Source organism: Lampetra planeri, unplaced genomic scaffold (genome assembly GCF_965212315.1).
Source record: "Lampetra planeri unplaced genomic scaffold, kcLamPlan1.2.h2 scaffold_865, whole genome shotgun sequence".
In the NCBI taxonomy this organism is placed as follows: Eukaryota; Metazoa; Chordata; class Hyperoartia; order Petromyzontiformes; family Petromyzontidae; genus Lampetra; species Lampetra planeri.
This window is the reverse complement of record NW_027615687.1, coordinates 24,088-37,018: the sequence shown is the minus strand read 5'-3', so window position 1 is coordinate 37,018 and position 12,931 is coordinate 24,088. Positions and strand designations below refer to the sequence as shown.

The 12,931-nt window shown below is 46.8% G+C and overlaps 2 protein-coding genes across 2 annotated transcripts in view; both read right to left on the bottom strand.

Moving 5' to 3' along the window:
* Positions 1-20: 20 nt before the first annotated feature.
* On the bottom strand, positions 21-2,333 carry LOC144742118 (peptidyl-prolyl cis-trans isomerase A-like). The gene is made up of 6 exons (XM_078624617.1): positions 2,181-2,333; positions 1,987-2,017; positions 1,159-1,247; positions 986-1,082; positions 401-476; positions 21-156 (listed from the first exon to the last, which is right to left on the bottom strand). The coding sequence occupies exons 1-6, from the start codon at positions 2,331-2,333 to the stop codon at positions 21-23; spliced, it is 582 nt and encodes a 193-aa protein (XP_078480743.1).
* A 4,064-nt stretch (positions 2,334-6,397) lies between these two features.
* LOC144742117 (zinc finger MIZ domain-containing protein 1-like) overlaps positions 6,398-12,931 on the bottom strand; it is a 29,189-nt gene continuing 22,655 nt past the window's right edge. The window contains 20 exon segments of the mRNA XM_078624616.1: positions 6,398-6,505; positions 6,576-6,878; positions 7,399-7,562; positions 7,650-7,894; positions 7,982-8,050; positions 8,133-8,200; positions 8,285-8,445; positions 8,602-8,707; positions 9,022-9,232; positions 9,549-9,690; positions 9,778-9,946; positions 10,029-10,100; positions 10,200-10,382; positions 10,603-10,701; positions 10,703-10,864; positions 10,958-11,159; positions 11,253-11,470; positions 11,598-11,712; positions 11,984-12,039; positions 12,041-12,120. Coding sequence (XP_078480742.1) covers positions 6,398-6,505; positions 6,576-6,878; positions 7,399-7,562; positions 7,650-7,894; positions 7,982-8,050; positions 8,133-8,200; positions 8,285-8,445; positions 8,602-8,707; positions 9,022-9,232; positions 9,549-9,690; positions 9,778-9,946; positions 10,029-10,100; positions 10,200-10,382; positions 10,603-10,701; positions 10,703-10,864; positions 10,958-11,159; positions 11,253-11,470; positions 11,598-11,712; positions 11,984-12,039; positions 12,041-12,120 — 2,933 coding nt within the window.

The window sequence follows — 12,931 nt, the reverse complement described above, 5'->3', positions numbered from 1 at the left end:
AAACGGAGTCGCACATGAATCTACTTGAGCTCCCCGCAGTCTGTGATAGTGATTCTCTTGGAGGTTCGCCCGGACCGTGAACCGAAAGACTCCACTTTTTTGACCACGTCCAGTCCCTCCTTCACGCTGCCAAAGACAACATGCCTGCCATCCAGCCTAGATGAAACAAGAGGAGGTTTATTACCACTGAGGCGATCCACCATGCTGTTTTAAGTTTGTTTGTGTGTCATCACGACCAACTGTAGCGGAAATTTGGATGTTAATTCATCTGCATGTGATCATCTCATGAGCAAGAAGAACTGATAAGAAGATTGATTTTGTTGGATCCATGGCTATATCCAATAGCAACAGACACTGTCAAGATGAAGAACATTACATTCATGTGCTTGTGTGTACATACCATTCTGTTTTAGAGGTGCAGATGAAAAACTGGGATCCGTTGGTGTTGGGTCCAGCATTGGCCATAGACAAGATACCTATCAGCAAATGAATAGAAGCAGTTAATAAGTTAGAATAGAGCAGGTTAACATGAGTGAATTACAAGATGAAATGAAATCAAACTACTAAGAATTTAATAACTCATTTATGACGCTGACTTTGCTTCAGTCGTAATATTGTGAATGTTTACTCATGGTCCCAGCTTGCTGTGACAGTTCAAACAGAGAGAAAGTGTCCTAACAAAAATCCACAGCGGGAACAGCAGCTACAACTTCACTTTTAGCACAACACTGCCACCTGGTGGTGGGATACGGACAATGCATGTATGACAAAAAGTTGGGGGGAAGTTTTCCATTAGAGTCATGTCACAGGTTGCTGGTGCACGTTCTCCAAACATTCCAAACCAAATGATTAATGTCTCTGAACTTTCACATCTGGATTTACAACAGTTCTACAAATACAGCAGCTATTCACGGTCTTAATGCCGTAAACAAACTAGGCAGCCTAGTTTCCCATCGCAATACACAGACTTGAGACGTGTGATTACCAGGTCCAGTGTGCTTCAGCTTGAAGTTCTCATCAGGGAACTTCCAGCCATAAATGGACTTCCCTCCGGTTCCGTTGTGGTTCGTGAAATCGCCACCCTGAAACACAAAAGCAGGCTCATATGACAACAGGCTGGAAAACAAAAAGGAGCTGTAACAGAGGTTTCCAGTCTACCTGACACATAAACTGAGGGATGACGCGGTGGAATGTGGATCCCTTGTAACCGAAGCCGTGCTCGCCGGTGCACAGCGCTCTGAAGTTCTCTGGGGGAAGGACACGATTTACTCACATGTTTTGGGCTCGTTACCGACGACATGTAGACGTCCTAAACAACTGAAACAGTTTCATTGTCGGTACTTTGGACGTGACGACCATCTTATTGTTACCACGATAACGAGCATGTGAGATAAATTCTTTGTAAAAAAGTGACGATAATTGCAGAGGAATAATTATACCAGTACAACAATTACTTGCAATTATTTGTTCTATCAAATTTGACCCTGGATACATGAGCTGTGCAGAATGTGCAGTTGAGGATATTTCTCCTCATTGTAGGATATTTTCTATTACGTTATTTTAATTGATTTTTTTTTTTTTTTTTCCAGAAAACTGTTTTCAAAGACAAAACACCAATTTCTTGCTAGGTTTAAATGAGTCCATTAGGGGTTTTGGGTTAATTATCACTGTGGAATCAGACTTATCGTCATCGTCATTCTGAATATACTAATAATAATAATATAATATATGAATATAATATATATTATAAGAATATAATAATATAATATTAACGCCGTTGTCATATCGGAATTAACGGAATGAACCAATGAGAAACCAATTACTTCTGAGCAATTACCTCATCAATGATCTGAACAGGAAGTTACACACACACACCACCACCAATTCCTTACATTACATTAAAATATACGTTTTAAACACCCAGTCACTGGTTCGAACGTCGACAGGCGTTAAATGTATAATTACGTGATGTAAATCAGTGCTTACCGGCAGTTCTCGGAACAACTTCGGCGTTGAGCTGCAGGAGAGAAATGAAATGTCTTGAGGGTCAAATGGTGAACCAGCTTTTTCTCTGGATTCCGTCACTCGGCACGCACGGAGTACACGCACAGGACGTGGGAGAGCGACCCTGTGGTCCCATAAACCGTATCGTGTGTCGTGGACAAGTCGGCCCCTCTTACCTCGAAGGTTACCCTGCCGAGAGGCTCGTTATCGGCAGCAATGTCGAAGAAAACCGTCGGGTTGTTGTTGGCGGCCGCCGGCCCGCTGCTGTACATACGCGCCGCGGTAAAGGCGAGGGAACACAGTTTGATCCTGTTTGATAAGAGCAACATGTTTGAGGTATTCCCGGATCAAGTATCCAAATCAGGACAGTAAATGCACCTGAAAGTCACGCTGGTGGCTAGAGACAGCCGGAAGCGATTCCAACTAAACCGGAAGCACATGCACTCCTGGCAGCGTTTACATCTCGCGAGATTTTACGATTCTAAACCATTCAGCTAGCAGGCAAATATCTAAGAGCGTTTTAGTTAAGTTAAGGAAATAACCTCATGTTATTCGCTTATTTGGATTGGGAGTTAATAGGAGTTAGGGGTTAATACAAGTAAAGCCCACTATCTGTGCACTTCACGTGAAAACACGTGAAATACACAACAAAACAACCAAATCCTCCACAGTCTCTTGTGTTTTGATCACTGCAACTCTAGACTCATAGCCTGACTGTCAGCAGACACAGATGAACAGCATGTCACATCGAATTACACACCAGTGTCCTTGCTGTACTGCACAGTACAGTACCGAGGAACTGCAGTCCCATGTCGGACCACTAGGTGTCACAATAGACCAGAAATGACACTGTTGTCCTGAGGCCAGGTTTGCCTTGTCTCCCTCAGCTTGTTACCTTTATTAATGTTGGTAATATCCCCCCCCCACATGAGGGCCATCTGATATGTCACATCTGAACACGGGAGTAAAACGTGACACCCATAATTTACACCTTGCATGGATTAATATCTTGTAGGGTGTGTTTGGCGAGTTTTATTGTCACACTCTGGCACAGATGCATAAAAGACAGGACCACAGCAGCATACAGGTATCATCTGAATACATATTTATTAGATAAATATTAGGTTGTCACATCATCTAACTACATACAGTTCTGCAAGACTAAAAATCACAATTAGTTCCTTTTATTTTCTGACCAGTTGAGAATATGAAATGATTGTACATACGATGTACAAACATATAGACAATGGCCACATTGCATGAATCACCTTAGATTGTATGAATTTCCAACTTTGCAGGATATCAAAAAATTGTACAAACGATGGATCGGGTTACAATCTTCTTGACCCCCGTCCCTCCCGCCACTAGTCTGCCACCCATCCGACTGATTTTCCTTTGTAACCTAGTTTTTTCCGTCCTGTTTTTTTTCTTTTCTTTTTTTTTTTTTTTTGCTTCAGCACTGTAGAGTATGCAGGCGACAGACAGGAACACTTAGTTATTAAATATTACATGAACTGTCCCAGTTCCTCTGATCAAAGAGGTGAACGTATATTACAAAGGGTGAACAAAATGCTGAGAGATACCCACAAACACGAGCTAACAAGTTTCATTTTCCATATTCAGCCACTTCCAGTAGAGGGGTTGCAAGCTTTATTATTCTGAAGAAACAATGCACATTCCCAGGGAAAATGAATACATTTCTGTCCACATGTTTCTATATTCATTTACATATATACAGGCATCCTTGGGACGTTTGACCGAGTCTTGCCCTCAACATCCTTTTCAGGCCAGAATGATGGATGTGGCTTTCTCAATGTATTTTTTCTGTTTTTTTTTTTTTTTTTTTCTTAACAACCCCCCTCTCCCCCAGAGAAATGGCCAGGTATTGTGACTGTGCAATTATAGATTCAAGGTGCTGCCTTAAAACACCAAAATGGTTCACGTGTGTGGAAGAACAAAACAAGATAGCGACTTTCACTGGGTCAAACAAATGTTTCCATTCAGATAACACTGGTACAAATATTGATGTGACTTCACCGTGACATTGTATGCTGAACTGGAAAAAACGTATTTCTTCAACAAAAGAAAAAAAGTCCATAAAACCAGCATGGTATTACAGCTACAGTCGAAAGAAATTGGATTTGTAGCGTTACAGATTAAGTCAAACAGTACAAAATAATTTACCAAAAACAAAAGGGGATTACAATGAATATGGTCGCTCGCTTTAAAAAAAAGCCATATTTTCTATGAAAAAATATAAACAATATCATGATTTTCTTTAAAATATGGTTGTGATATATATTTAAAATACCACAGTATTGACAATTAGCAACAACTATGATATTCGTATAGCTCACGAGTGTCACAGAAAGCCAGCTGGTACCACAACTTTCTAACAAAACCCAAATATTACTGTTCGGTATCACTGATAAAAATGCATCTGATGTCCAATTACATACACCTGACACAAACGTCAAACGTCCAAGTGTGTACGCTGAACTATGCTACGAAATCACCTTGAGCTGATGCTGGGAAGGGGCCCACAGGGGGGAAAAAAAGAGAAAAAAACCCTTCCCCGTCTCCAGATGACAGGTGTGTGAGACAGAGTGCACCGGGAGGAAGTGACTGGAAAGCACAAGGACCTGCGAGGAAATAGCTTATGAGACATTTGGACTGGCTTCCCCCCATGGCGAGGAGACGAGACAGCTGTCGTATGCTGGTTACAAAGTCAGTGGTCAGGTGGGAGTCGGGGAGCATATGTGGTTACGTTGGACGACTATCGATCAAAGGACAAACATTGTCAAGATGATACAAAAATATTCACAGGGATATTTACAGTACAATAGCATTTCTTAGAAAATAATACATTTGCATACTGAACAGCACTCTCCTCTACGAGTGAACATGAAAACAAATGTGGCAAAAAGGTCTGCACCAATACTGCTTTAAAAAAACACGTTAGAACAGTAGTGATGGAACGGTTCGTCCTCCCCTATATCTCTGAAATCAATATTACCTCCCGTCACCACACACACACACACACATTCACGACAAACACACACACACACATTCATGCGCACACACACTCTCAGTCTTTTAGGACCAAACAAGCGTGTTCATTCTTATCCCTCCCACTTTGGTGATGTTGAGCAGTTTCCCGAAAAAAAAAAAAAAAAAAAGGTTTATGGATCGTTTAATAACACAGATACAAAGAAAAGAAAGAAATGAAAACAACATAATATCCAGCAAATACATGACAAAAAAAACCCGCTGGTATCAGCATCATCCCTTCAATGTTAGTTAAATAAATCATACTGACATAATCATCTGACAGAAATCAAAGCAAAGAGGTGGTGAAAGCAACGGAATTCACACTACGTCTGTGTTTTTGAACCACTGTGAACGCCACTAGACAAGAACTTGGCACACGTGTACTTTGCAGACTACTTTGATAGAACATCATTGAACAGGGTAGAAAAGGCCGGAATAAGTGACACGAGGCTCATGCAGAGCAAATAGCAGGAAGGACTCGTAGCAGGAAGCGGTGGATGCAGCACGTTCGTCACGGCCCTCCTTTCATTTCAAACCAAATCAGTCCTTCCTTCGCTGTACTTCATGTACAAGTACAGGTAAGATACAGAATATGTTTCAACCTTTCTGTTTCAAGTGTCAACCCTCAGAGGAGTATCAGGTATTTATTTTTGACAAAAATATGTATATATCACAACTGTAGACAAAGTGAACGCTGATCATTTTTTAAAAAAAAATGTTCAAAAAACATTTTTGCCCAGGCTGATCGAATTCATCTGTTTCCGCTCGTATGTGTCGCCAAAACCTCTTGTGCTTCGAAATGATGTGAGTTGGAAAGAACGGTGTGTCTAACCAGTCCAGGAATGGATGTGTGACACCAGGAAGCTGTGGCCGCTCACACTGGAATAACAATACGGACATAACGCACACGCTGGCCAGATAGCACAGGGTTGGTTGGTTGGTTGGTTGGTTGGTTTTCAGTTAGTTGTCTGTTTTATACAGTGAAGTCCTCAAAAAGGAAAACAAAACATGAATAAAAATGCTACAACATGTTCCTAATGTGCACACATACACTTGTGTGTGGCGTAGAAATATCAACTCAATATTAGCTGCACAGTTTAAAGGTGTAGCCACGACGGCGGGGGTGGGGTGGGGCCCACCGGGGGGGCCCACCCCGAGCGTTCCTGCCGTGTCTCTGAGTTTGAACCTCTTTCAGTCCGTCGGCGCTGGCGAATGAAAACTGTACAAGAGGAAGAAGAGAAAGGGAGTGCATCTCTGTGTGTTATCAAGTACTGAGCGACCCTCCTGGTTTGTCAGGGAAAAACCGCAGGCGGTCGGAGAAAGTTTACGTGGCTAAAATGCCTCAGTTGTTTTCGAAGAGAGATAGGAGGTCGTCGTTGCTATTGCTGGGAAGGTCCGGTGGATCCAGGTAGGATAGCAGCTCATCCGGGTTGGCGAGTTCTGGAAGAAGCTGCAGTGGAGGGAGAGCGGTTAGACACAGATTCACAGCGATCATCCAGCGGCTGCATGTCAGGACTCACGTCTAAAGAAGGTTCGGGCATGTCCGACCCCGCCTGGCTGTCCAAACTGCTGGAGGGGTTGAAGGCCAGGTCGCCATGGGGATGGCTGTTGGGGCCAGGCTGCTGCTGCTGCTGCTGCTGCTGCTGCTGCTGCTGCTGCTGCTGAGGAGGAGGAGGAGGAGGAGGGGGTGGGGCTTGTCGTGACGGCAGCGGGGGCCCGCTGTGGTGTAGCTGCTGCCCTGATTGACTCCCAGGGTGCGGAGACGCATGTAAGCCCTGCTGCAAAGGACCATGTGACTGGTCGTTGGCGGCAGAGTGAGGTATCTGAGGGCAGAGGAAGTGATTAGAAACAAACGTCTCAGGGGGTCCCAGACGAATCATTCAGAACCAATTTGACTTCTAGTCGACGTGTGTTGCCTGTGTCCTGATTGTCCCTTCATCGCCCCCCCTTCTGTCCTTCTTTGTTTTTATCACATGGCGGTCCAGTCTCAAGTCTGATTTATACTTCTGTGTCAAATCAAATCCACGGTCTGCATCGAATTTCCGCTCTCGGAGCGGGACTTCTACGTTTGCCGTCCATTGGATGATTTTCTGGCCGAAGAGGGGGCGGAAGTTTGCGCCGATCTTGTTGGAGTTGCTGCAGTAACAAGAGTCGCTCGCTTTCAACCACTGATAAAACGAAATACGGCGGCGATATTCAATGCAGACAGATGGATGCGGTATGAATGACGGGGCCTGGGGCCCCCGTGTGGGCTACGGCGGAGGGTCCACGTCAGCTCAACGCAGAAGCTTCAATCCAGCCGATAAATTCCTCCTCAAAATCCACCCGTAGGACTCCACTTACTGATTCAGACATGTTGTGGGAGAGGGGCTTATCCTGGCTCATCAGGCTGCTGGGCATGTCAGGTGGGTGGGACAGCTGCGGGCCGTGCATGAAATCATTCATCGATGTCCCACCTGGGGTGCCGTGAGGGAAGTCAAAGTTCCCGTGCCCCTGGTAACTGTTGCCTGCCACACAATTAACAGAAAAAGAAAAGTGTAAAACATTGGGGACACACGTCATCAGACATCTTCTTTCTTCTCATCTCAACCCACCTTGATTGCCGTATTCACTGCCGTTGCCCCCCTGCTGCGACGGTAGCGACGGGTACGGCGACGGCCCAGGACCTAGCTGCGCAATCATGTCCAGCACGTTGGGCATGATCATCTGGCTGGGACTCATGGTCTTGAACCTTTTGGCCAGCGGCCCGTCCGGATCCTCCTTGATGTGTATGTCCGATTTGATGGCCACCGGCCGCCAACTGCACGTGGGGTCGATGGTCACCTCCTCGAACTCAGAGCTGGTGGAGATCCAACGGGGACAATACAAGTTAGAGAAATACATTTAAATACATAAAGCAGACATTTCTTCACATGTCTCCACGTACTTCTGGATGGCGTTCAAGATTCCCCACATGTACTGGTCCACCTCCAGTCCTTCTAACAGTGCTGTTTTACTGAGGAGAGGGACGACACAGGACGTCAGTATGGTGACAGACAGGTGAAGACAGGTGAACACCGGGACAGTTCACTTCTTACTTGCATACAGGACATCGCCATGTCCCCCGCTCGCAGTTTAGTTGTAAATATGATTCCAGATCGAAACACTGCAAGAAAGAACAAGAAAAAAAAAAGGTTACCCAGTTCACTGCTATAAAGATGTTCGAGACGTCGGCCCCTGTTGTGTTTACCTGCACGTGTTTGCAGTCATGGCCTCTCGCTGGGAGCTGTATTCGCCGGAAGGTGATGGGACATTTGAGTGAGACCTTGATGGCCGTCTGCTCCACACCATCCTCTCCGTTGAGCGTGGCGTTGCCCGATGATGCTGCTACGCTGCTGAAGTTCCTCTTAACTACGAGGCAGAGAGAGACTAGGTTGGATTATATTTTATCAACCCCACAACTGGGAAATTGGAAAGAAGTCAAGATAAAAACAAGTGCAAAGATGAAGGAATTTACCGGAGGATTAAAAGAGTGAGGACCATGGGACTGTGTGCGGGTGTGTGTACCTTTGGTGATGCAGTGCTCTGCGGGCAGAAGCCTCTTCTTCAGTAACCCCTGGAGGACGGAGCGGACCGAGGGCCTGTGGACCAGCTGCAGCACGAACAAGTGCGACTGCAGGAGGACACGTTTATCATCGTTACTGGAAACACGCTCCGATGTTGGGTCATTTAGAAAAAGCTTCAGCAAAAAACCTTATCTGCAGGTGCATGTTAATTTTGTTAATTCTTAATAGAATAGAAAAGACGCAGTAACTTCTTAAAACACTCTTACAGACATGCTTTTTATGAGGTCTTTTATTCAAAAAATTATTTGTCTTAATTTATTTTTATATTGCTCTCACAAATTAGAATTTCTCTATTTCTATTATTGAATTATTTATTTTAATGAGATACCAATAATCAATTATTATTACTACGTGTACTTACACAGCAGCAGGCAGTGACTGTGATCTGGATCGTGTTCCGTCCAGGTTGGCATACGTGTTTCAAGTGCAGGGGTTTGTGGGAGGTCTTATTATCTCCCCGCTCGATGGTGAGCGGCGTGGCGTTGACACTGACTTGAACAGACGCCGGCCAGTTGGTGTTCATTTGACGGTCCTCGTGGTGGTAGCACTTGAACTGCAACTCCAGGTCCGATCTGCACGAACAAGCAGAGGGAACGTCAGCGCTGATGCTCTGGCTTTCACTGGGAGGTTTTTCATTCTTTACAAAGGTTAAGAGGAATTGTAAAACTCAGCATTTATTCTTATTCATCTTATTTATTCTTCATTGTGTTAAACTGAAACACTGTCTGAGAAGTGATATTGTATCAGTTACTCTGTTTTTTGTATATGTGGGGACCACATACCAGGGAACCACTGTAACCCGACCCAACGGAGCGGATAAAATAAAAAAAATCATATAAATGAAAAAGATTTTAAAGTTGGATGTAGACACAGAACATGATGTGTTACCTCCACATTAGTGTCTGATGTACAGAGGGGCGTAGGTGGAAGACGTGGTTGCTGACCGCCAGGTTGTGTTCCAGCCTAAAAGGCTCGAGGACGACGCCATCCCGCACTGGGAAAGTCAGGCGCAGCTCCTCGTTGTGGTTGGCTTGAAAGAATGGGGACATGCAGCAGTCAGACTACGACTGGTTTTTGGGATGAAACCGTTTTTTGTTTTTTTTTTGTGTCACCTTACCAGGAGGAGGAGGGAGCGCCGTGATATTTGGTTTGATATCAGGAGGGAAGGGCGGCTTGACGTCCGGGTTTGGCGAAAGATATGGAGGGATGTTACTTCCCGGGGTCATTGGCGGGGTGGGGTTGCCTGGCACCGGGGAGTGGGGGTAGTTACCCACCGGTCGAGGAGGCTGCACGGAAGACCATCGATTAGAAGAGCATTCAAAGAGCACAAAAGAGAACGACGGAGTGATGGGAAATAAATGGACTTACCCCGTTCATGGTCCCCTGGCTGTACTGATATCCACCCCCAGAGAAGTTGTTGGTTTGGCCATTGAAAGGTGGCTCTTGCTGTATTTTGAAAAAGTGAGTCCAAACTTTAAAATAACTAACTCAAGGTGAATAGATCTGAATACCCATCACTGCAGGGGCTCCACGTGGTACCTTATAGTACTGGCCCATGGGACCGCTGGGTGGGGGATACTGGCCCTGGAGCTGCTGTCCCGGCATCCTCTGACCGGGGTAGTTGGAGGGCGGCAGTGGCCTGGAGGCGTTGGGTGTCGGGTACTGCCCCTGCTGGTTGGAGAACTGTCCGTTGGGTCCGTACTGCTGCCCACCGTAATTTTGCTGAAACAGTTTGTAAGAAGATATTTTATTCACGGCTGACGACCTCCACCACCCATGCACAGACATGGGTGGTGCACAGACATCTGGTCAGACTGTCCCACTCAGAGAAAGCATGAACAGACGAGCTGGTAGATGGGGAGGGTGGGAGGGCACGGGGTAGGCGTGGGGGAGCGAGGTATGGAGGTCTGTGAAGGGAAGTGTTACGTTCACATCCACTCACCTCCCCCGGGTACGGTCTTTTCATGCCTTGCATGCCCATGCCCTGTGGCCCCCGCGGCCCCGTGTAGCCCTGCTGGGGCATCCGCTGGCCATGGCCCCCCGAAAGGCCCCATGCCTTGGTTCCTGGGCTGGTTCATCCCCATCGGGGGCCCGCTCATGTTGGATGCATTCATGCCTGTGCCCATGTTCCCAGGCAGGGATGGAGGCCCACGAGGTCCTGGCTGGTTCATGAACTGACCGTTGTACCCCTGGTTCGGGCCCATCTGAAAAGAGGAGCTCATCTGGCCAAACGCCAAAGTTCAATCAATGACTTGTAAACATCGCCCAGGTACCATCAGGTGACAGTCGTGTCTTACCGGTCCGTACTGGTTCATGTCCTTGTTCTGCGTTTCCTGCAGAGCAGCTACGGTCGCTGTGGCAGTAGCGGTCGCAGTGGCTGCGGCAGCAGCTACCGCGGCGGCGGCGGCCGCTGCCGCTGGCTGGGTGAAGTCTGAGGGAGGACGCGAGTGTGGAGGGATGCCCATTCCCCCAGGTCCTGCATTGGGCCCACCAGGGTAGCTACAGGGAAGATCAGACCGTCATTCACAGATGAACAGATCATTTTAAAAGATAATAACGGTTTTAATAACCGTCAAGCAACACTCCACTCACCTGCCACCAAATCCACCTCCACCAGGGTAGTTGGGTCGTCCGTACATGCCCTGCTGCATGTACGCCTGGTTGGAGTTACCTTTGTTGGGGAACTGCTGCTGAGGACCGGGGAACTGAGGGGAGTTCATCCCCGGATTGTTTCCAGACATCCCAGAGCCCATCGGGTTACCGCCAGGGTTCAGGGGATTGTTGCTATTGGCCATTGGATTCCCCAACACCTGTTGGACGTTAGAACACAGGTGTGTCACAGGTCTATGTGACTGGACCGATACCACGAAGAGAGTGAGTGAAAAAGAGTGAAAAATAAGAAAATCAAGGTCTTAAGACATTGGTTTGGGAGCTCACCTGGCTCTGTGAGGTGTTGGTCACACCCCAGACGGTGGTAACCACCGACAACGAACCGGGAGGCTGATTGGTGTTCTGTTGCCAGGGAACAGAGTCGTAGGGAAAAGACCCATCTCTGCTCAGGACAAACAAAGTACAGTCATGGTAAGTAAATTAGTAATGGTAGAGAATAGGTAGGAACGTTTCCAAACATGGCGTCCATGGACTGAGGCCTGTGAGGGACTGTTGGTAAAAGGACTTTGTCTGGTCAACGATCCACACTGGGGCTTGATGTGTCAGGAGACGGCTGTCCCCAAGTGTCCCCAGACACACACACACACACACACACACACACACAAAACACCTCCAACAGAAGCCAAAAAGCGCAGCAGTGTGTGATTACTGACCCGTGTGAGAGACCGGGCTTCATGGAGCTCATTGGGGGCTGCATGGGCACTTTTCCCCGGTGGCTCGTTCTGTCTGTTCTTTTGGTGACGGAGGAGGAGGAGGCGTCCCAGCTCCTCACACCATGAGGACAGAAGAGCTGGAAAGAGAGCAGAGGAAGAACGTCAGCGCTGTTGGACGCAGGATGAGGATCGTTGTTGAGGAGATGGTATAAGCTGTGATTCATTTCAGTTCTTTAGGTTTTAACTCCAGTGTGTGAATCACTCTGTGCTGGCATGTAGATGTATATGTAGGTACCAGATGTGAAAATAAACAACATAAAAAAAAAAAATAGGATCGGAATGTTCTCGGACATAAAATTTGATGACATTGACATTTGGTGATCACCATTCAAGTGGGAAACGTCGAAGCAGAAGTATTGCAGTAGAACATACTGCAGTAGAGATCATCCAGGATGTCACTGCCACCTGCAGCCACTAGGGTTCACTCTGGGCCTGCAGATGGACCGTCCCCTTCTCACCTTCCTTCCTTCCTACCGTTAGCTCAGGTGCTACCATCAAGCACACGATCGAATCATATGCTTTTCATGTGCAGTGCACGTTCTTTTGGACGCGGTGCAAACTACAAAAGACTCACTTTCCCTTGTTCTCTCCCTCCTGGTTTGCCTGCCTCCTCACATCCTCTCTGAAGTCAGAGGAGAACGGGATTCAATCAAGGAGCAGGGGCAGACACCTTCTCTGATGATTCACAGCACTTGTGGGCTGAATGAGGAGCCGGCAAAGAGGGAGGGAGGGGCGGATGAGACAGAGCACTTTTGATTTCAGCTGTGGCTTTCACGCAAAAAAAAAAAAAAAAGCCACGTCAATAAGACGGCAGACGGTGTGGGCTGATCTACCCTGCTGCCACATGCAAGGACGGGTTGACGCGGCACGCAGTACAGGCGGGGAGCG